The 25,421-nt window shown below is 35.9% G+C and overlaps 1 protein-coding gene across 1 annotated transcript in view; it reads left to right on the forward strand.

The window, feature by feature from the left end:
• Positions 1 to 25,421, forward strand: part of TMEM135 (transmembrane protein 135) — a 243,603-nt gene that overhangs the window by 38,311 nt on the left and 179,871 nt on the right. The window contains exon 4 of the mRNA XM_080815167.1: positions 13,100 to 13,133. Coding sequence (XP_080671293.1) covers positions 13,100 to 13,133 — 34 coding nt within the window. The remainder of the gene's footprint in view (positions 1 to 13,099; positions 13,134 to 25,421) is intronic.

Below are 25,421 nucleotides of genomic sequence, written 5' to 3' on the forward strand. Positions count from 1 at the left end.
ATACCGATTTATATATGTGTGTGTGTGTTGTTGAGGGCTCAATTCTTTTCTCTTGATAGATTAGTTTAGGTTTTATTTTTTTAGAATTTTAGTTAAAAAAATCAAACATTTCTTTGAAGATAAACATGTGTTTAAATACAGTAACACCAAAGTAAAATTGTGCTATTGATACCAAGAGCTATAACTTTTTTTTAAAATTTATTTTAATAAACATATAATGTATTTTTATCTCCAGGGGTACAGGTCTGTGAATCGCCAGGTTTACATATTTCACAGCACTCATCATAGCACATACCCTCCCCACTGTCCATTTCCCCACCACCCTCTCCTGTCCCCCCTCCCCCCAGCAACCCTCAGTCTGTTTTTTGAGATTGAGTCTTTTATGGTTTGTCTCCCTCCCAATACCATCTTTTCATTTTTTCTTTTCCTCCCTCCCCCCAACCCCCCCACATTGCATCTCCACTTCCTCATATCAAAGAGATCATATGATAGTTGTCTTTCTCCAATTGACTTATTTCGCTAAGCATAATACCCTCTAGTTCCATCCATGTCGTCGCAAATGGCAAGATTTCATTTCTTTTGATGGCTGCATAGTATTCCATTGTGTATATATACCACCTCTTCTTTATCCATTCATCTGTTGATGGACATCTAGGTTCTTTCCACAGTTTGACTATTGTGGACATTGCTGCTATAAACATTCGGGTGCACGTACCCCTTCGGAGCACCACGTTTGTATCTTTAGGATATATACCCAGTAGTGCAATTGCTGGGTCATAGGGTAGCTCTATTTTCAGTTTTTTGAGGAACCTCCACACTGTTTTCCAGAGTGGTTGCACCAGCTTGCATTCCCACCAGCAGTGTAGGAGGGTTCCCCTCTCTCCACATCCTCGCCAGCATCTGTCATTTCTTGACTTGTTAATTTTAGCCATTCTGACTGGTGTGAAGTGGTATCTCATTGTGGTTTTGATTTGTATTTCCCTGATGCCGAGTGATGTGGAGCATTTTTTCATGTGTCTGTTGGCCATCTGGATGTCTTCTTTGCAGAAATGTCTGTTCATGTGCTCTGCCCATTTCTTGACTGGATTATTTGTTCTTTGGGTATTGAGTTTGATAAGCTCTTTATAGATTTTGGATACTAGCCCTTTATCTGATATGTCGTTTGCAAATATCTTCTCCCATTCTGTCAGTTGTCTCTTGGTTTTGTTAACTGTTTCCTTTGCTGTGCAAAAGCTTTTGATCCTGATGAAAATCCCAATAGTTCATTTTTGCCCTTGCTTCCCTTGCCTTTGGCGATGTTCCTAGGAAGAAGTCGCTGTGGTTGAGGTCAAAGAGGTTGCTGCCTGCATTCTCCTCAAGGATTTTGATGGATTCCTTTCTCACATTGAGGTCCTTCATCCATTTTGAGTCTATTTTCGTGTGTGGTATAAGGAAATAGTCCAATTTCATTTTTCTGCATGTGGCTGTCCAATTTTCCCAGCATCATTTGTTGAAGAGGCTGTCTTTTTTCCATTGGATATTCTTCCCTGCTTTGTCGAAGATTAGTTGACCATAGAGTTGAGGGTCTATTTCTGGGCTCTCTATTCTGTTCCATTGATCTATATGTCTGTTTTTGTGCCAGTACCATACGGTCTTGATGATGACAGCTTTGTAATAGAGCTTGAAGTCTGGAATTGTGATGCCACTGACTTTGGCTTTCTTTTTCAATATTTCTTTGGCTATTTGAGGTCTTTTCTGGTTCCATATAAATTTTAGGATTATTTGTTCTATTTCTTTAAAAAAATGGATGGGATTTTGATAGGGATTGCATTAAATGTGTAGATTGCTTTAGGTAGAATAGACATTTTCACAATATTTGTTCTTCCAATCCATGAGCATGGAATATTTTTCCATTTCTTTGTGTCTTCCTCAATTTCTTTCATGAGTACTTTATAGTTTTCTGAGTACAGATGCTTTGCCTCTTTGGTTAGATTTATTCCTAGGTATCTTATGGTTTTGGGTGCGATTGTAAATGGGACTGACTCCTCCATTTCTCTTTCTTCTGTCTTGTTGTTAGTGTAAAGAAATGCGACTGATTTCTGTGCATTGACTTTATATCCTGACACTTTACTGAATTCCTGTACAAGTTCTAGCAGTTTTGGAGTGGAGCCTTTTGGGTTTTCCACATATAGTATCATATCATCTGTAAAGAGTGATAGTTTGACTTTTTCTTTGCCAGTTTGGATGCCTTTAATTTCTTTTTGTTGTCTGATTGCTGAGGCTAGGACTTCTAGTACTATGTTGAACAGCAGTGGTGATAACGGACGTCCTTGCCGTGTTCCTGACCTTAGCGGAAAAGCTTTCAGTTTTTCTCCGTTGAGAATGATATTTGCAGTGGGTTTTTCATAGATGGCTTTGATAATATTGAGGTATGTGCCCTCTATCCCTACACTTTGAAGAGTTTTAATCAGGGAGGGATGCTGCACTTTGTCAAATGCTTTTTCAGCATCTATTGAGAGTATCATATGGTTCTTATTCTTTCTTTTATTAATGTATTGTATTACATTGATGGATGTTCGGATGTTGAACCAACCTTGCAGCCCTGGAATAAATCCCACTTGTTCGTGGTGAATAATCCTTTTAATATACTGTTGGATCCTATTGGCCAGTATTTTGGTGAGAATTTTCGTATCTGTGTTCATCAAGGATATTGGTCTGTAATTCTCTATTTTGGTGGGATCCTTGCCTGGTTTTGGGATCAAGGTGATGCTGGCCTCGTAAAATGAGTTTGGAAGTTTTCCTTCCATTTCTATTTTTTGGAACAGTTTCAGGAGAATAGGAATTAATTCTTCTTTAAATGTTTGGTAGAATTCCCCTGGGAAGCTGTCTGGTCCTGGGCTTTTGTTTGGAGATTTTTGATGACTGTTTCAATCTCCTTACTGGTTATGGGTCTGTTCAGGTTATCTATTTCTTCCTGGTTCAGTTGTGGTAGTTTATATGTCTCTAGAAATGTATCCATTTCTTCCAGGTTGTCAAATTTGTTGGCATAGAGTTGCTCGTAGTATGTTCTTATAATTGTTTGTATTTCTTTGGTGTTGGTTGTGATCTTTCCTCTTTCATTCATGATTTTATTTATTTGGGTCCTTTCTCTTTCCTTTTTGAAAAGCCTGGCCAGAGGTTTGTCAGTCTTACTAATTCTTTCAAAGAACCAGCTCCTAGTTTTGTTGATTTGTTCTATTGTTTTTTTAGTTTCTATTTCATTGATTTCTGCTCTGATCTTTATGATTTCTCTTCTCCTGCTGGGTTTAGGCTTTCTTTGTTGTTCTTTCTCCAGCTCCTTTAGGTGTAGGGTTAGGTTGTGTATTTGAGACCTTTCTTGTTTCTTGAGAAAGCCTTGCACCGCTGTATATTTTCCTCTCAGGACTGCCTTTGTTGTGTCCCACAGATTTTGAACCATTGTGTTTTCATTATCATTTGTTTCCATGAATTTTTTCAATTCTTCTTTAATTTCCTGGTTGACCCATTCATTTTTTAGAAGGATGGATGCTGTTTAGTCTCCGTGTATTCGCGTTCTTTCCAAATTTCCTCTTGTGATTGAGTTCTAGCTTCAGAGCATTGTGGTCTGAAAGTATGCAGGGGATGATGTCAATCTTTTGATACCAGTTGAGACCTGATTTATGACCCAGGATGTGGTCTATTCTGGAGAATGTTCCATGTGCACTAGAGAAGAATGTATATTCTTTTGCTTTGGGATGAAATGTTCTGAATATATCTGTGGTGTCCATCTGGTCCAGTGTGTTATTTAAGGCCTTTATTTCCTTGTTGATCTTTTGCTTGGATGATCTGTCCATTTCAGTGAGGGGAGTGTTAAAGTCCCCTGCTATTATTGTATTACTGTCAATGTATTTCTTTGAATTTGTTATTAATTGGTTTATGTAGTTGGCTCCTCCCATGTTAGCAGCATAGATATTTAAGATTGTTAGGTCTTCTTGTTGGACAGACCCTTTGAGTATGATACAGTGTCCTTCCTCATCTCTTATTATAGTCTTTGGCTTAAAATCTAATTGATCTGATATAAGGATTGCCACCCCAGCTTTCTTCTGATGTCCATTAGCATGGTACATTGTTTTCCACCCCCTGACTTTAAATCCGGAGGTGTCTTCGGGTCTAAAATGAGTTTCTTGTAGGCAGCATATTGATGGTTTTTTTTTTTTTTTAATTCATTCTGATACCCTGTGTCTTTTGATTGGGGCATTTAGCCCATTAACATTCAGGGTAACTATTGAGAGATATGAATTTAGTGCCATTGTATTGCCTGTAAGGTGACTGTTACTGTATATTGTCTCTGTTTCTTTCTGATCTACTACTTTTAGGGTCTCTCTTTGCTTAGAGGACCCCTTTCAATATTTCCTGTAGAGCTGGTTTGGTGTTTGCAAATTCTTTCAGCTTTTGTTTGTCCTGGAAGCTCTTCATCGCTCCTTCTATTTTCAATGATAGCCTAGCTGGATATAGTATTCTTGGCTGCATGTTTTTCTCGTTTAGTGCTCTGAATATATCATGCCAGTTCTTTCTGGCCTTCCAGGTCTCTGTGGATAGGTCCGCTGCCAATCTAATGTTTTTACCCTTGTATGTTACAGACTTCTTTTCCCGGGCTCCTTTCAGGATTTTCTCTTTGTCGCTAAGACTTGTAAGTTTTACTATCAGGTGACGAGGTGTGGACCTATTTTTATTGATTTTGAGGGGTGTTCTTAGCATCTCCTGGATTTTGATGTTTGTTCCCTTTGCCATATTAGGGAAATTCTCTGCAGTATACCTTCTGCTCCCCTCTCTCTTTCTTCTTCTTCTGGAATCCCAATTATTCTAACGTTGTGTCGTCTTATGGTGTCGCTTATCTCTCGAATTCTCTCATCGTGGTCCAGTATTTGTCTCTCTTTTGCTCAGCTTCTTTATTCTCTGTCATCTGGTCTTCTATGTCACTAATTCTTTCTTCTGCCTCATTTATCCTAGCAGTAAGAGCTTCCATTTTTGATTGCACCTCATTAATAGCTTTTTTGATTTCAACTTGGTTAGATTTTAGTTCTTTTATTTCTCCAGAAAGGGCTTTTATCTCTACAGAGAGGGTTTCTCTAATATCTTCTATGCTTTTTTCGAGCCTGGCTAGAACCTTGAGAATCGTCATTCTGAACTCTAGATCTGTCATGTTACCAATGTCCGTATTGATTAGGTCTCCAGCCTTCGGTACTGCCTCTTGTTCTTTTTTTTGTGGTGAGTTTTTCCGCCTTGTCATTCTGTCCAGATAAGATTTGCTTTCTCCTCCTCTAGAATTCTGCTGTTCTTGGTGAGTGAAGTTGGTCTTGGCTGGGTTTCTTGTTGATCTTCTGGGGGAGGGGCCTGTTGTAGTGATTCTCAAGTGTCTTTGCCGCAGGCAGAATTGTACCGCCCTTGCCAGGGGCCGGGCTAAGTAATCCGCTCGGGTTTGCTTTTGGGAGCTTTTGTTCCCTGAGCGCTTCCCTAGAGTTCCGGAGGACGGGAATGAAGATGGTGGCCTCCCAGTCTCCGGCCCGGAGGAGCCGAGAGCTTGGGGTCCCGCTCCTCAGTGCGCCCTCAGAGAAAAGCGCCCAACCGCCCCGCCTCCCTGGCCTGCGGTCGCGCCTTGAGGAAAGCAGTCAATTGCTGGAACCTGGCGAAAAGCGCCAGGTCGCTTCTGTCTCTGTGGCCTCCCAGAGCCACACCGAGCCTGCGTCCGGCACAAGGTAACCCCGGGCTGAGAGCTCACTCCTCGGCTTTGTGGCTTAGCCGGCTTCCCCACTCTAATACCTGCGAGCTTTGTGGCACTCAGACACCCCTGGTCCTTCTGTGACCCCGTGGGACCTGGGGTTATGCTGACCCTGCCTGGGCTTCCCCCCCCTCCCCGGTTTAGCCTCTGGAGCGATGTCCCTCCGTGGAGCAGACTTTTAAAAGTCCCGATTTTGTGCTCCGTTGCTCCACCGCTTGCTGGGAGCTGGCCCCTCCCCCCCCACGATCTATCCTCCTGTCGCTTTGGATTCACTTCTCCGAAGGTCCTACCTTTCAGAAAGTGATCGATTTTTTGTTTCTAGAATTGTTGCTCTTCTTCTCTTTGATTTCCCGTTGGATTTGTAGGTGTTTGCAATGGTTAGATAAGCTATCTAGCTGATCTCCTGCTACCCGATGTCGTCTCAGCCTGCTACTTCTCCGCCGTCTTGACTCCTCTCGAGCTATAACTTTTTAAGGCACAAAGAGGTTTCCTGGAGGTGAGGTGATAACTTGGATTTTAGTTACTAGTTTATTTCCTGTTCTCTTTTTACTTTTGGTAGTGAACTTTTTATTTTAAAGTGTTCTAGCTTTCATTTCTTTTAAGTGAACTATTGCACTAGTGTCTTATCCATAGACATTAGATATTCACAGAAAATTTGTAGGTGGTTATACATTATGATCTGTTCTTAATAGTAATTAGAGTTGTTTAACCTAATCAAACATTTAATGTAGCTTTTTAATAAGGATTATCATGTGGTTGCTGAAGAAAAATTGATTCTTTACTTCATGTGATTGTTAAGGAGTTGGACCTTTTGTGGTATGTGTTGATTTAGTTCTTTTGTTTATTAGGTGATGCCGTTAATACCTGGAAATAGCTTGCTAGTTATTTTTTGCGGGGGGAGAGGGTTATGTGGGTACACGTATGGCAACCACAAATCCTACTTCAGGATCTAATTAAAAACTTTAAATTTTAGTTTTTTAATATCATCCAGAAGGTAGTGACTTATTTTTCTAAAGAGCAGATTTAAAAAAAAATTTTGGAGTTAACCTTAAAACATAGGATAGCAAACCTTTTTGCTTAATTTTTTTACAAGTTGTTTTATAGTGTATCTTATTTAAAATATTACTAAGTCTATTCTGTGTTTATCTGAAATTGTGCAAAAGTTAATAGCCTATTTGCTTCAAGAAAGTTTTTTGTGCTTACCACAAATTCATTCTAAGATTCCATTAAATATCAAAATCCCTTAAAAGATTATATGTAACTTACAGAGGTTGAAGTTATATGTATATTAAAATTATTACAGCTAGTGCCCAATGTGAAGTTTATTAATACTACAGCTTTTACTTTAAGGAAAGGGAATATATGATTATTCCTTTAATTAATGAAGAAAATCAATGATATGTTGGTGGAGACAGCCAGTAGGCAGCCTCAAGTGTGAGTTTAGTTTCAGGATAAGTGTAGTAGTAGTCATTAAAAAAAAAAAAATTGGAAGTTTTCTTCTTAAAGGTGGTCATTGACACTATGTGAGAAGATTAGAATGTAAAAACCCAGGATAAGAAGAAGTCTGAGGGTAGAAGGTGGGAAACAGCAACATTTAAGTTGTCCATTGTGATATTCATACAGTTCATAGTTAATAAAACCAGTAATAGAATAGAAATTACAGGATATGGAAGATTAGCAGTTTTTTTTTTTCAAATTAGCAAGTAGTGCTAGTTCTAATTTTTAAATCTGTAAAACCTTATTTAATAATGAAATTTTTACTCAAAGATTATATATTTTGTACTCAATTGTGTAATCAGTTTTTCCAAAGCGTTTAATGAGGTGAGAACATACAGTGACTAGGCACATATCCACATGTATGTGATGCATGCATATAGATACAGAGATATAAGTAATGATCTATCTAATCTTCATAAGGATGTCATCATCTATACTGGGTTAGCTTTTTTTCCTTCCTACTTTTTCCTCCTTCTCTTCAACCCATCCATCCATCCATCCATCCATCCTTCCTGGTCTCCCTCACTCCTTCCCATTATAGAATTAGGCATGCTTTGCCTGCTAGTTCCTGACATCTTGTAAGAGTGCAATTTACTTAAATCTTAATCGTATCACTGTGGGATTCTGAGAAAACTTTGAAGTTGTTTCCAGGGTTGCTTAAAAAATTTGTGCCACAAAGAACTGTGATCATAGTAACTCAGCAGGAAGCATTGGTAACATCTAGTTTGTCCCTAGGTGGGCTGTTAAGAACTAGTCTTCTCTTTCTTTTTCTAGGAAGTGCTTTGTTTGTGGTTCAGAAAGTTGTTCTGATGGATTTTGATTTGTAGAATTGCTGTGGAATTTGCTTTGATATTTAGTGTTAGTTTAGATAAGTTGAAACTGCGGGTTGCTCAAACATGAGCATGTATTAAAATATCAAAAATTGCATATTTATTCTAAACATACTCATGGGTTGAATTGTTAAATTATACTGTTGTTGTTATGAAACTCCTAGGCAGACATAATCAGAATGAATGAATTCTATAATGTGTGAATAAAATACCATGCATTTGGTTTGTAAATTTTTGACTTCGTCATGTGTCAGTGTTGTGTTATCTTCACAGGAAGAAAATTTAAATTACCTTGTAGTCTTCTGAAAAGTTTACTCTGTTTTATCTGCTGTATATAACAGTATATGATTATGAAGTCTTGCTCATATTTTATCTGTTCCTGTACTTTAAGGCAGGATTTTTATACTGTTCTAAAACATTCTGGCAGATGAAAATTTATTCTATCTTGAAAGACTTTCTGAGATGCTTAAATAGCATCTCTTAGTAAGCCATTACAGGTGTTAACGATATTCCACTTTGATTTTCTTTAATCTGTAATTTCCCCCTTTTTTTTTGTGGAACATAAAACATATATGTAGAGAGGGAGAGAGAGAGACAGAGAAAGAATATATCAACATTTAGAATTTAGAAGTTATACCATGCCTGCTATAGTCCCTAATAATCTTAGTTATGAAATGTGTTATATACAATGTTGTTCAAAATTTCAGAAGGTTAGCCAAAGAATATATACATTAATGTTTCCAGAAAAAGAAAAAAACATTGCCCATCTAATTAGATACAATAATGTTGTTAGAAGGTAATAAAATTTAGAATTTCAGCAGAGTGTGAGGATGGATACCTTTTACTCTACTGACGTATTAAGAAAAGTTAATTATTTTAATGTTTTCCTGTGGGAATAGTAATACTCTTATTACACAGAGTTCTTAAATAGTGGTTCTTAAGACTTTTTTAGATAGTACCCCTTGCTGTGCACAGCCCCTTAAATTTTGCATGCAAGTTGAAGATCTTCACCCCTTCCCATATTTAACAAAAAAATTTATTTGTGGCTCACTGAGCTTCATCTCTCCCTGGATCCAGTGATTCTGAGAAGAATGGGAGTATTTGTGTATCATAATCTCCTGTGAAATTTAAAAAGCTATTGTTCTTCTTGGCCCTAGCCTTTCCTAGTTAGGCCTAGGCCACCTTCTGTTCTCATTAGCACCTCCTCTTTCCCCATCACTGACGTAGCAGTGTTTTAATAGGTAACTTGGTTTCCAGAGAGAATTTACTCAACCAAGAAGGGAGTGACCTGTTGGTCTTCAGATCTTGGCTAGAGATAGTCAAGTGGTTAATAATAAAATGGCACTTAATTGACTTGTCAGTTTCTTATGATACAGAACATCCCTGGAGAAGTGATAATATAAATCAATATTCTGATATTCTGCACCTCCCAAATTGACATTGGAGCTGAGGTTCAAGACATCACCCCAGGGAAACCTACCAAGAAGAGTCTGCTCTGTAATACAGCCCGTCCTGCCCTTCTCAGATACTGTTTGTTCATTCTTGAGGCTCTTAGGTCTGGGTTGGAATTCAGATAAAGCTGGGAAGGACGTGCTCTTCCTCATTATTTGAGAACAGTAAATTGGAACTAGAGACAAGGATAGGATGTAATTTAATAACAATACATCCTCTGCTTTTTCCCAGTAGTAGGAGTGTGTCAGGGCTTTACTTACTCTCAAAGCACAGAAGCCTGTTAAGATATTGTATTAAACAAGTCATTGCAGAATTTAAAGGAAAGTTAGGGACAGATTTTCTGTCTTAGAAGCAGCGCTTTGGAAAGAACATGGAACTGACTTCTAATCCCAACTTGTCTTTGCTACTTTTGTATTTGTAAGGCAAACACTTTCTGATTCTCGGTTTTTAGTAGAGTAAGGATAATAGTGTCTACACTGCATAGGACTATTGAGAGGATAAACTCTGATTTCAAGTACTGATTATACCTTGCAGATTATTAAATTTTATGCATATGTAAAATAATCTGATCACATTTTTGCTTGCTGATCAGTTGATATCACTAATTTTCCCTCCTGTTTACTGGCTGTCTTTTGTGATTATATTTCTATACATACTGTATGTCTCTTGTCTGTTCCTTTTTATAGGGCTAAATTCCTAGTAACACTTCCTCTAGTAATTCCATAACCATTTGTTTAATGCCTATTAGATGCCAGGTACTATTGTAGGTGTGTGAAATGTGAAGGTAAACAAGATAATCTAATCTTTGCCTGGTAGTTAAAGATAAAGTTATAGTATCAGGTTGATAATTTGTTGTATTTCAGAGATGGAAATAGATTAGTGGGACAAATACATTAGTTTACTTCATAAGGAAATGTATTATCAGCACTGCCACTGAAATTGGAGAGACACTTTGGTTTTGGTTTTGTGATTAAGTGTGTTGATTTTTTTCTTCATATGTAAATAGCTTTTGGTAAGAATAGGTATCACTTGAGAAGGATTTAAGTTTTCTGTGTATGTGTGACTCTTAGATGTTGATGTTACCCTAATTTTTCTTTATTTAATTTACTTAAAATAAGTACTAGTAGAACACCTTTGGTTTAGAATTAGGTAGGAACTGATAAGATCGGTAAAGATGAGTAAGAACAATTTCAATTCATTTGTGCAAATCATAGACAAGAAAGCTATGAGATCATCTTATCATTGATTTTAAAATTCCTTTTAGAGGAACACTAGAATTCTGTTGTTTTTGGAGGACATTGGGAGATGGGGAGGAGAAGTGAGATGGGGGAAATCGGAGGGGGAGACAAACCATGAGAGACTGTGGACTCTGAGAAACAAACTGAGGGTTTGGGAAGGGAGGGGTGTTGGGGGTATGGGTGAGCCTGGTGGTGTGGGTATCACGGAGGGCATGTACTGCATGGAGCACTGGGTGTGGTGTATAAACAATGAATTTTGGAACACTGAGAAGAAATAAAATAAAATGGAAAAAAAAGAATTCTGTTGTTTTACTAAGGTGTGTTAGGACCTGCTGAGCAGGGTCGTTGCCTGCAGGGTTTGGTTCCATGAGTTCGCCTAGATCTCCTTACCCCTTTCAACCAGCGTAGGTCCAACATTATGTTCATATGTTGGTGATAAATGTATGTTTTTTTTTCCTTAAATAGTTTTTATGTTTAAAATGTAAGTTAGGTAACTAGTCTTGTTCCCTAGTTTAATTTTTTTTAAAAGATTTTATTTATTTATTTCACATACAGAGAAAAACAGTGAGAGGGAGCACAGCAGGGGGAGCGGCAGGTGGAGGGAGAAGTAGGCTCCCTGCTGAGCGAGCCAAATGTGGGGCTCCATCCCAGGACTCTGAGATCATGACCTGAGCTGAAGGCAGACGCTTAACCTATTGAGCCACCCAGGCGCCCCTTGTTCCCTCATTTTTAAAAAATTATTTATTTATTTATTTGACACAGAGAGATCACAAGTAGGCAGAGAGGCAGGCAGAGAGAGGGGGAAAACAGGCTCCCCGCTGAGCAGAGAGCCCGATGCGGGACTCGATCCCAGGACCCTGAGATCATGACCTGAGCCGAAGGCAGCGGCTTAACCCACTGAGCCACCCAGGCGCTCCATTGTTCCCTCATGTTAATGACAAAATTATATTACAGAGTACCAAAGAATTAAAGTTAAATGAAACCCTGGTTTTTGAGCTTCAGTTGTTCAGTTAGATTGTACGGCCTCCATGTGGCTTTAGTGATATTAGAAATCTTATTAAGCCATTTAAAATAGTGAACAATCCAGATTATATATGACTGGATCTGACTTCAAGATTTCATTGACAATGTTAATATGAAGACCTGGCATGAAATTTAAGTGAAAATGATTTGATATTGGTACTTGTTTTATTTACAAAGTTTTTTTTTAATTACTAGAAATGTTCAAAATTGAAACTCCAAATAAGTTTTTATAATTTTCAAAGTTTCTTTTTTTTAAATTTTTTTTAAAGTGAGAGTGAGTGGTGGTGGGGGGACAGTAGGAGAGGGAGAAGGAGACTCCCCACTGAGCAGGGAGCCCCATGTGAAGCTTGATCCTAGGATTCCGGGATCATGACCTGAGCTGAAGGCAGACACATAACTGACTGAGCCACCCAGGTGCCCCATCAACGTTTATTTTAACTCTGCCCTTAAACTCTTAAAACATTGAAGACTTCTTTCCTAAAGAATAGGATGTGCCTTATTCATGGTCTTACATGCAGTATAAGTTAGATGAAGTGATTAAATATTCTTTGAGTTTCTACCTTTATTTTCATTAAATAAGTTTGATAAGTGTGTAGTTTTTCCCTAAAGTGACTGTTTCTTGAACGTTCGTTTGTCTTTTGGCATTAGAAAGTTCATTTAGTGCCTAACTTATCACTTAACAATGAAGTTAAAACCAACGTGGTTTAGTATGATTTGTAAGGACATCTAATAAACAGTTGTACTGTGTGTGAAATAAATAGGAGACCTGATTTTTTTTTTTTTGCCATAAATGTGCATTGTTTTGGCCTTGACCTTGACCTTTTGGCAAGATGAATTCTTTAGGGTTCTTTATTAAATTTAGAATTCTCTAGCGTAAATGTAGACTAATGGCAAATTATACTCCTCTTTCTGTTAATTCATAATAATAATAGTAATTTTTAAAATAAAGATATAATTAACACATAACGTTATATTAGTTTCAGGTATACAACATAATCATTCATTAATGGTATATATTGTGAAATGACCATTACATTTAATCTAGTTAATAATTATAAGGCAATAATAATTTTAAATTATTTCAGTTGATGACCACCAAAATAGAATGTTTAATGAGCACTGAACAGAATGACTTGTAGAATCTATTTAGATCCAGTTGTTAGGGTACTGAAAACTAAGTTCAGTGTAATCTGTCCTTTTTCTTAACGCCTACTGATAATCGTTTTGATTTCTAAAAAAATGATAAAGTGATTATTAAGTCAAATTGATGCTTAATCTAACTCTCTTTTTAAAATTATTTGCAGGAGAGGGCTGCTTACAATTTATATGGCCAATTTGGTAAGTAATTCCTTTTTTGTTGTTGTTGTTGCTTTTGAAGTTTTCCCATGTACTTTTTTTATCTTTCTTTTTTAAATCAAGTCCCCCCCCCCCCCAAAAAAAGGAAAAGAAAGCTACTGAAATTTTAGAAGATCTTCTGTCTCTGTTTTGAAGGATAGTCTTAAGTGTTTAAAAGAGCCTTGATGCCATCTATTTATTCCTATCATATGTGACTTATTTCCATTTATTTCAGGAAGAAAGTGATTCAATGCCCTTTGACCTTCATGACTATTCTTTTCTTTAAGCGTAGATCTTCATCTTTGATAGGATATATATCTCTATCTTTTTCTCTGTATCTTTTTTTTTTTTCAAAGATTTTATTTATTTATTTGACAGAGAGAGATCACAAGTAGGCAGATAGGCAGGCAGAGAGAGAGAGGGAGAAGCAGGCTCCCCGCTGAGCAGAGAGCCCCATGTGGGGCTCCATCCCAGGACCCTGAGATCATGACCTGAGCCAAAGGCAGAGGCTTAACCCACTGAGCCACCCAGGCGCCCCTCTTTCTCTGTATCTTTAATTTCATTTCATACTCTGCTTCTCTTGCCATTTCTTATGGGAAAATGGTTTAAGGATGAGCTTTTGTGATGTCATTGTTCTTGGACATTAGAACATTGGTCCCATCTCCAAACTGAGTATATTTAATAACATAATTAGTGGGTCTTCTAAATTTCAAAGTTTATAAGAATGAATCAGTGTTGTCTAGTCTAATATTCTTTACGGTAACTATATAATCAAGATTATATAATTTTCATGGCTAAGTCCATTATTTAAAAATATATTTATATGAAAAAAATTTAAGGTTGCTTAATAGAATTAATAGGCAACATTGAAAAATTCAGCTAAGAAAAAATTATTTACTTATCTGAGGAGTTTTTGAATTCTCTAACAAGGGAAAATAGTTCAAAGTTCTATTTAAATACTCATTTCAGGTATAAAATAATTTAATTTTTGCTCTGCATTTATCATATGCCCGTTACCATGCTGTCTGCTGATAGACAGGATGGAGATGGTTCTTATACTTACGGAGTTTGCTGCCTAGTGAAGAAGTCACAGTAGAAATAATAATGTTTGGAAAGGACCGGAATATAGATTACAGCACGTTGTGAGAACCATAATAGTGACACCAACCTATTGTGGGTGTTGATCTTCTTTTTCACTTTTCAAGAAACTTAGAACTATTTCTCCTGCATGCTAGAATGGATTTGAGTTTTAATGTGTTTTTTTTTTTCTTTAATCATGAACATGCTTTTCTATACTACCACATGGTATATACTTTAATACCCAAATACAATCTGTATTTAAATACTTACCTTTAAATTCTAAGTAAAGTTTCACCACCGTTTTTTGTGTGTGTTGCCTGGTTTAGGTTGTTAATTCCTGGAGAGATGATCTTTGACTTTGTTTGATATAATCAATGTAGGAGATTGCCCTTAATATATTATATCAATATATTAATAGCATATTAATATATTGTACTTTTTAAGAATAAGCCTTTAGTTGAAGGAATCATACATAGCTTCATATGCAGCTGTAAGAAATACTAAAGAGATCTCATATACCCTCCATTTCCCCTAGTAGTAATACCTTACAAAATTATAGTAGTATCAAAATTATATTGATGTATTTACCATAGTTAAGATAGAGAACCTTTCTTTTATGACAAGAATCAAAACTTAATTTTGATCTTTTATTCAGGATTTTTTTATCATTAACTACAAAATTTTAATGAGATTGAAGGCCTTTTAAACAGACTTTTACCATGTTTAAAGGAAAGTGAACTTATACATAATATATTCTGGGTACCAGTGATAACCTAATAAGCTTGATTTTCTTTATCTAAATAGAGCATTTTATTTATACTATTACTATAAAGCTGTTTCTTTAGTAGGAGAGTAGTTGGTGCAGAGTAGGTAAAGATTTAAATATTTTCAGAGAGACTGAATTCAGCTTTAAGAAATAACTTTGTTCTGTCACTTGATTATATTGCTTACTAGACTAAGTTGTTGGCTTATAACATCAACAACAATATTTTGAAATGTTAGGAGCTTTTATTTTAAAATTATTTATTGTATTAGGTATGTATTTCTGATTTGGAAAGGACAGAAGAGCATTAAAAAACAATGTAAAAATCATCTGTAATTTTACCATGTAGTAATTATTACCACTTTAGTGTTTTTTATGTCCTTCCTTCTCCCAGTGTGTATGCATAAATGCATGGACATAGATGCACATTCACATTACACATTATATACCCTTTTTCAAAAATTGGGGACATATTATTTTGTGACATCTTTTGTTACTGTGCTGTATAGTTTTATTGCTCATACTATTAAATAATCATTTTTTGGAGGTTGTACTCTGATCTTTCCACTTCTTGTTATATCTTCGTGATAATGGGTTGGTTTCATATGTATACATATATACATAGCCCCCCCTCAAAGTGTTCAGAGACAATGAAATAATAACTGTTTGGTTAGTAACAATATCATCTTATGTTATTTTTCGCTACGATAGTTACCTATTCTTAGTCATTTTGACTAGAAGAGTTCAAAGGCATTGACTGCCTTTGAATGAGTACAAGCTAGAAAAATATGCAGAACTGGCTTCATATTATCTTTATTGTAATTTTTATTAGTAAATATTTACTGCATGCACAGCACTTTTGATGTATTGGGACACAAATATAAGCCATTATTCTGTCCTCAAAATTAATTTTGTTGAGGGTACAGGCATATCTAGATCTGAATTTAAAATGAATAGGTAATTAATAGTACAAGATAGTACATTCATGTCAAATATGTGATAAGACAATACAGTCTTTTAAACTTTAGAAAAGGAAGTTAGCTTTGGACAGGAGCAATCAGAAAGTTTTATGAATTACATGGGACTTGTAAGGCAGCTTGAGGGAACTTGGGAACTTGGAGGCAGCTGTGTCTTTGAGACATGTCATTGGTGACCATGGGACAAAATTCTTACCTTTCCAAGGATTGCCAAGCTGGGGTCAAGGTTTAGGAGCCAAAAAAGGATAAGAACTGTTGAGCATCTACTGTGTTAGACACTGTAAGTGCAATTGGAATCATTAAAATAAGCAAGGTTATATGGTTTCTGCTTCTGAGGGACCTTCTGCTTTACTTGGGAGAGGAATATGTTGTTAGTTGTCTCAAAGCAGAAAACAGTCTAGTGTTTCTACTATGTAATTTTGAGTATACCTTCTGCTAGTTGTGTTTGTGTTAGTGTTACAGAGAACAGGTGAAGAGTCAGATACTCTAAATAAAGGGCATTTCTTTCTTTCTTTTTTAAAAAGATTTATTTATTTATTTATTTATTTATTTATTTATTTGAGAGAGAGAGTGAGAGAGAGCATGAGAGGGGAGAAGGTCAGAGGGAGAAGCAGACTCCCCATGGAGCTGGGAGCCCCATGTGGGGACAGATCCTGGGGCTCCGGGATCATGACCCCAGCAGAAGGCAGTGGCTTAATCAACTGAGCCACCCAGGTGCCCAATAAAGGGCATTTCTATTAGTGCTTTTGTTATTATCAAAGTATCTTATCTTATCTTACAGTTACTCTTATTACCCGTGATATCTGTCAGTAAGCCCTGGCAAGTCTCAGTTATTAGATCAGTACTTTTTAGCCTTAAGGATTAGCTAGCAGTTTTAAGAATTACAAACTTAAGGCAATTGACTTACTAGCCATCTGAGAATGGTTTCTTGTTATGTGTTTGTTAGCAATTTTGGAAGGAAAAGTGTACAATTTAAAAAACAGTATGGTTTTTTTTAGCTTTTTAGAATTGATAGAGAATTAGTTGTTAAAGAGCAAAATATATGAAAAGTATAGACAAGGTGTAAAATAATTAAATGTTTTCTCTAGCTCCTGCCAAAGATAATGGCTCTAAAATGGTGGAGATGTTTTCTTGGGGCTAATGTACTAAAACTAATTACAACAAGAACACCAGCTGATTAGATTCAACTTTGCCACAATATTATTTAAAAGAGAACACATAAAAGTTTGCATTGTTAAGATTTCCCTTTATTATGTTTGTTGTGACAATGACAGGGTCCCAGTCTTTCAAAGTTTATCATATACTGCTAACAGTTGTTTAAAATGTGATGTTAGGTGTAGTTCATTTATGTTTAGTTTAATTTATATTTTATGACATTTAAAAATCTTTCTATATAGGTCCTTTTGCAAACTTTTCTCTGCAATTTCATTTACGCAACCAAGCATTCAACAGTGCATGTGTTTTAAAATTGTAAATATATATTTAGTAGGCCTGCTTCTAGCATTTGTGTTTTAATTTTAAACATGCAGTGTCCTTGATTAAAACATCTGTATTTGATTTTTTAAACATAAGGTTTGAAAATGTTGATTCATATGTTTTCTTGTAAGGCCACTTGAATTTAATTAGATTTAGCAGCTACTTATTATATATCAGTACTGTGCTGGGCACATGAGGATACAAAAGAAATACAAAATGGATTGTAAACTAGTTGGAGAAATTTGACAGGTGAACTTGAAAGAAAGAAACTGAAAGTATTACATTAAAAAACAATTATAAGCACCCTTTCTCAAATTGCTCCCCTAAGCCTTCCCTCTGGAGTATATGACATCATCCATCCATCCAGTTGCTCAGGCCAGAAACTTAGAGTTCTCACTCTTTTCTTCTCTTTATACTCTCACTTCAATCCAGTAGGAAATCTTATTCCACTTCTAAAATATTTTCTGGATCTTAAAGTGACCCGCCACCTCCAGTTATAACTGTAGTCCAAGCCCTAACATCTCTTGTTTGCATTTTTCCACTCTTGTCTTCCTGTAGTTTCTCTTCTATATGTGGAAGTGAGAGTCATTGTAAATACAGATTACAGCATGTTGATCTTCTGCTTAAAACTCAGAAAAACCTTCCCTTCCCACTAGACACCAAAGAGCACAGCGCTAACATTTGCTTTTCTTTTTGCTTGGAAATCTATTTCCCTAAATTTCTTGGCTAGCATCTCCTTACCTAGTCGACCCACTGTCACCTGGTGAGAAAGCCCTTTCTTACTATCATAGTTAAACAACTTGCCCTCACCTCTCTATTCTGTAACTCCCAATCTTAATCTTTCTTTGTGGCATTGATAAGCACTGAAACTGTTTTGTTTGTTGTTTTTTTCCCTTCACTGTGTATAAGCTGCTTAAGGTAGAATTTTTGTTACTTTAGGAGAGAATTTTGTCTTGTGCTTCTTTGTCTTGTGTTTCTTTTTTCTTTCTTTTTTTTTTTTAATAAAGATTTTATTTATTTATTTGACAGACAGAGATCACAAGTAGGCAGAGAGGCAGGCAGAGAGAGAGGAAGAAGCAGGCTCCCCGCTGGGCAGAGAGCCCCATGCGGGGGCTCGATCCCAGGACCCTGAGATCATGACCTGAGCCGAAGTCAGAGGCTTTAACCCACTGAACCACCCAGGCGCCCCTGTCTTGTGTTTCTGTATAAATAATTTAATTAATCATCTTAGGGATTTTAAGGTTGGAGGTTGAACTTTGAAACTATTAGGGGCTCTGCTATAAATGGCTTGGAGTACTACTGCAAGGTCGGTTAGACCAAAGGAAAAAGACTGTAATTTGTTTTTGGATATAGCTTATCATCATAACTAGTCTTCATCATTCAGGTTTATTTTCTTTTGCTTGAGAAAGATAATATAAAATATAAGGAAATTAAAAGAGACAAATGGAAAGGACAACTAATAAAAATAAGTAAATCTAAAAGAAGCAGATGTGAAGCAGAATTTTATAAAGGAATATAAATAAAAGAGACAAAGGAAAGCAGTGTATAAGAAAGGAAAATGCAAGATACAAAAACAACCCATATATTAAGCATTTGGCTTCCATTGACCTCTGAAGGGGGGGTTGTAGCTCCTCTTTACTACTGGTATGGTCTCTGCTAACACCCAGAGATAGGGATAGGGAAGCAGAGGCCTAGTTATCAGCCAGTGGGATGGAAGTCTTGGTATGTGGTGATTCTCTGACTGTACTTGGTATTGGTATTCTCTGACTTAGCACTTAGTATACTCTGACTCTTCCTCATTGGGGGTGTTAGAGTCCCTGGTATAGCTTTGTGAGGGTGGTCATTTGGTCATTGCTGGGGGTTGGGCCACAGGGTTGTTTTTTGTTTCCTCTTTTGTTGTTGTTGTGTTTGGCTGGAGTAGAGTGGTTATTGTTCAAAAGTTTGTGTTTTGATAGACTGCCTTTATCTTGGTCCTTTAGCAAGACAGAGTAGATTTTTGTCTGTGCTTACTAGCATTTCTAGTTTGCCCGGCTTCTTCAGATCTAAGACTGGAATATACAAGGCTACTTACCACCTTTGGATTATATGAACTGTAGATGATCTGCTCTCTTTTCAATTTTCAGTTTTTAATGTTTGTTTTATATCTAATGTCCAGGGTTTTTAGTTGTAATTAGTAGAGGTAAGGAAAAGATGTACGCTGGATCTTCCTAGAAGCAGAAGTCCTTCTTCATTTTTTTTTTTTTTTTGTAGTCAAAAATAATCAAGCACTTAAGAAAACAAGGCACCAAGATCAATATCTGGCAGAAACAATAAACAACAAAACAGACCTGCAGAGACTGTGTATATTGGGATTATCTGAAAATGTTATAAAACTTGTATGTTGACTGTGTTTAAAATAAAAGATGACTTCTGATGCATGCTAAACTGGAGTAACAGGGAACAGATTTACCCTTCTGCCTGAAACAACAACAAAAAACCCCCTGACAAAATAGAAGAAATAACAGTTTTTAAAACGTTGTATATTGAGTAGTGAAGAATAGTGATCCTGAAAGATTGGAAACTAACAAGATGAGCCCTGTGATTGCTTTGGCTTCCTACGCGGAGAGCATTTCTAGGCCATGGAGAAGGGGTGTAAAACTGAGCTGACTGTGCCCCAGAGTTGACAAGATATAGCCAGGATTCCAAGGAGACAAAGTGGTCAAAGTTTGCAGGTAGGAGAGGAGAACGATATGCAGAGATGTGCAGAGGATCCCAGCAAATAGGTGACTTCTGATTGGTGCATGCATGTGAGGAATCTGCTGAGGTTGGGGAAAGAACCAGCCAAACCCATTAGAGGGGGAAAAAAAATTCTCTGAGCTCCTGCAGGGCTAGGAATGGTTACTGTTCCCATCATTAAGAGTGGAAAATTTCATAATTTCCAAGGCACTGTGAAGAGTTAGAAGCATTAGAAGTCATTAGAAGCATTAAAAGGATTTTACCTCAGAATGGGGCAAAATTAGCCCTAACTAAACTGCTCTGGGCCCATCTAAAATAACCACCACTACTACCACCACCACCACAACAAAACAAACAGTAAGATGTGAAAGGATCTGTTTCCAAATGACTGCATCCCAAAATAAATCTAAAGAAAATTATGGGAAAACAAAAATATATAGCAATCAATAAGATAAAAATCACAATGTCTGGCATACAATGAAAAATTGCCAGGCATGAAAAGAATTAGGGAAAGGGCCAATAATGATGAGAGAAATCAATCATTTGAAACCAATTCAGAAGTGATACCTATGATAGAATTAGTAGACAAGGACTTCAGAATGGTAGTTATTATTGTATTCCATATACTCAAGAACCTAGGAGAAATATTGAACATGTTAAGCAGACATAGAAGATAAAAAAGAGATCCAAATTAAACTTCTAGAGATGAAAGCTGTAACATCTGAGATGAAAAATACACAGGGTAGGACTAATGGCATGTTAGAACTTGCAGAAAAGATTAGTGAACCTGAAGGAATAACAATAGAAACTATCCAAAATGAAACACCAAGAGAAAATAAAAAAATAGGAACAGAATATTAGTGATCTAATAGGACAACTTGAGTAGACTGATATGCATATGAAGTCTCTGTAAGAGGGAGGGCGCGAGGATCAGTAAAAGCATTTGGAGAAATAATGAATAAAAGTATCTCAAACTTGTTAAAAACTAAACCGTCATGTCCAAGAAGCTTAATGAACCTTAAGCACCCTGGCAACAGGAAGGAAACTATATTATAGTCATTTAACCCAGTGATAAAGAAAAAAATCTTGAAAGCATTCAAAGAAAAGAGAAACATTTTATTTTGAGGAACACAGATGATGACAGCAAATCTCTCATTTTGGAATAATGCAGAGCAGAAGACAGTTAAGCAACATCTTTAAAGAACTGAAAAAAAGGAGCTGTCAACCTAGAGTTGTATACCTAGAAAAATATGTTTGAAGATTTTGTTTGTTTATTTATTTATTTATTTGCCTACTTATTTGAGAGAGAGGTAGTGAGTGAGCAGGGAAAGGAGCAGAGGGAGAGGGACAAGAAGATTTTGTGCTGAGCTTGGAGCCCTAAGATCATGACCTGAGGTAAAATCAGGAGTCAGAGACTTAATTGACTGAGTCACCCAGGTACCCCTAGAAAAATGTTTATAAAAAAACAAAGATAAAGACTTTCTCAGACATACAGACCTGAAGGAATTCATCACCAGCAGACCTGTAGTAGAGGAAATGTTGAAGTTTGTCAAGAAGTATTCAGGAAAATGCTAACAGTTGGATATCTAGGTCTACACAAAGAAATGAAGATCACTGAGAATGATAACTATATAGGTAAATTAAAAAAATACTTTTCATATATATGTGTGTGTATATATATATATCCCTTTAAAATTATAATTGTAAAAATAATAGCGATGTAGTCTGTGAGGTTATAGCATATGTAAAGGTAAAATATGGCAACAATAGTAAAAAGTTCAAGAGGGAGGAATTGAAATGTGATGTATGTATGGTGTTTATAGTCTTTGGGATATAATAATCCTAAATGTTTATGTGCCTAATAAGAAATATTCAAAATAAATAAAGCAAAAACTGACAGGACTGCAGTGAGAAATATACAGATTCACAGTGATACTTGGAACCTATAGCATTCTTTTCTTAATAGTTGATAGACATGGTCAAAAGAAAATCATTATGCTTATAGAAGCCTTAAGTAACACTATTAACTAACTTGATATAGTTTACATTTTTTGAATTCTCTATCAAACAACAGAATGTACATTATTTTGCAAGTACTGTTAAGATTGACCATATTCTGGACTACAAAATAAGTCTCAAAGGATTCAAGTTATACAATTTATTGTTTGGCCACAGTGTAATTAAATTTGAAACGAGTAAGAGATACTAAAAAATCCCCAAATATTTGGAAAGAAACATACTTCAGAAGATATCAAAAGGGGAACTAGAAAGTGTTTTGATCTGAAGAAAAAAGCAAACACAATGTATCAAAATTTGTGGTATATATTTACTGTCTAGTTAGAGGGGATTTATAACACTAACTGTCTCTTTAGAAAAAGAATAAAGGTCTTAAATCAATGACTTCAGTTTCTACTTTAAGAAACTAGAAAAAGAAGAACAGTTAAAACCAAAGAAAGCAGAAGTAAGGAAATAAATACTAGTTTTTTGGAAGTAAGTGAAGAGAACTATGAAAACCAAAGAAAAAAATATACCCAAAGCCAGTTCTTTGAGAAAATGAGTAAAATTGTTAGCTGTCTAGCCACACTGATCAGAAAAAGAAGAGAGAAGATAATAATATCAGGGATGAGAAAGGTGATATCAGTATATAATATATAGGTATTTAAAGTACAGTAATCATTGATATTTTCAACAAGTTTAAGTCTGTACATTTGACAACTTAGATGAAATGGTTACATTTCTTGAAAGATACAAACCACCAGAATTCACTCAAGAAGAACTAGATAACATGATCATTCTTGTATTTATTAAAGAAACTTTATTTGTAGTTAAAAACGTTTTCCCAAAGAAAATACCAGGCCTTGGTAGCTTTGCTGGTGAGGACTACTAAAATATTTAAAGAACAAATAATACTAGTTATACTCAAACTATATCAGAAAGTTGAAGAGAAGTGATTGCTTCCATAAGCATTCAGTGAGGCCAGCGTATTTAATTTTTTTGAAGTATAGTTGGCGTATAATGCTAATTAATTTCAAGTATATAACATAGTAATTCAACATTATATAAATTATGAAATACTCACCCATAATAAGTATATTACAGTGCTATTGACTATGTTCCATATGCTGTTTTTTTCATCCCTGTGACCTATTTATTTTGTAACTGGAATTTTCTAATTCTTAATTCTTCACCCATTTGCCTGTCCCTTCCCTTTGGCAACTGTCAGTTTATTCTCTGTATTTATAAGTCGATCTCTCTTTTTGTTGTTGTTTTTAGTTTGTTCATTTGTTTTGTTTTTGAGAGTCCACATGTAAGTGAAATCATTTGGTATTTGTCTTTTTCTTTCTGGCTTATTTCACTTAGCATAATACCCTTTAGATCCATATGTCACAAATAGCAAGATTTCATTCTTTTTTATGTCTGAGTAATATTCCATTGTGTATATAGACCACATCTCCTTATCCACTTATCAGTGAACATTAGTTGCTTCCACATCATGGCTGTTGTAAATAACACCGCAATAGACATAGAGGTGCACGTATCTTTTCAAATTAGTATTTTCATTTTCTTCTTGGAAGTACTGAGAAGTGGAATTAATGGGTTATATGGTACTTCTGTTTTTACTTTCTTGAGGAACCTCAATACCTTTTTTTAGGATGGCTGTGCTAATTTACAGTCCTCCTGACAGTATACAAGGGTTTCCTTTTTTCACATCTTTGCTGACACCTGTTATTTTTTGTCTTCTTGATATGAGCCATTCTGACTAGTATGAGGTGAGATATCATTGTGGTTATGATTTGCATTTCCCTAATGATTAGTGATGTTGAACATCTTTTCATGTGTCTTTTAGCCATCTGTGTGTCTTCTTTGGAGAAATGCCTGTTCAGGTCCTCTGCACATTTTTAAATCAGATTATTATTGTTATTTTTTGACCTTGAGTTTTATGAGTTCTTTATATAATTTGGATGTTAGCCCCTTATTGGATATATCCTTTGCAGATATCTTCTCCTATTCAGTAGGCTGCCTTTTTGTTTTGCTGATGGTTTTCTTCACTGTGCAAAAGCTTTTTAGTTTAATATAATTCCAGATGTTTATTTTGCTTTTGTGCCCTTCGCCCTAGTAGAGAAATCCAGAAAAATATTGCTAAGGTTGATGTCCAAGAGATTACTGCTTATGTTTTCTTTTAGGGATTTTATGGCTTGAGGTCTTACATTTAGGGTTTTAATCCATTTTGAGTTTGTTTTTATGGATAAGAGAAGGTAGTCCAGTTTCATTCTTTTGCATGTAGCTGTCCAATTCACCCAGCACCATTTATGGAAGAGAATGGGTAAAAGACATTTACCCATTATACTCTTGTCTCCTTTATCAAGGATTGATTCACCATATATATGTGGATTTAGTTCTGGACTCTCAATTCTGTTCTGTTGATCTGTGTGCCTCCTTTGTGCCAGTACCATACTGTTGTGATTACCACAGCTTTGAGATATATCTTGAAATCTAGGATTATGATAACTCCTGCTTTATTCTATTTGAAATCTCAGGACTGCTTTGTTTTTTTGGAGTCTTTTTAGTTCCCTGCAGATTTTAGGATTTTTGGTTCTAGTTATGTGAAAAATACTATTTATACTTTGATAGGGATTGCATTAGATCTGTGGATTGCTTTGGGTAGTATGGACATTATAATAGTATTAATTTTTCCAGTCCATGATCATGGTATGTTTTTTCATTTATTTGTGTTGCCTTCAGTTTCTTTCATCAGTGTATTATAGTTTTCAGGATGTAAGTTTTTTACCTTTCTGGTTATATTTATTCCTGGGTATTTCATTGTCTTTGATGCAGTTGTAAACGGGATTCTTTTCTTTATTTCTCTCTCTATTTATAGACCATACATCTGATTAAAAGGAGTTTATATCAAAATATATGTAAGGAACTCATAAACCAAATATCAAAAAATCTGATTAAAGTTTGGCAGAGGACTTGAGTAGGAAGGAAGCCCTAGGAAGACATATAGTGGCCAACAGGTACCCAAAATAATGCTCAACATCCCTAATTGTCAGGGGAATGAAAACCAGAGTTAGATATCACCTCCCACCTGCTAGAAAGGCCATTATCAAGAAGACAAGAGATAATTGTTGATGATGGAGAAAAAGAAACAGTTGTGCATTTTTGGTAGTAATGTAAATTGGTACAACCATTGTGAAAAACAGGCTCTTCCTCAAAAAATTAAAAACAGCTACCAAATGATCCACCAATTGTACTTATAAATATGTATCTGAAGAAAAT

This window comes from Martes martes, assembly GCF_963455335.1.
Source record: "Martes martes genome assembly, chromosome: 10".
Taxonomy (NCBI): domain Eukaryota; kingdom Metazoa; phylum Chordata; class Mammalia; order Carnivora; family Mustelidae; genus Martes; species Martes martes.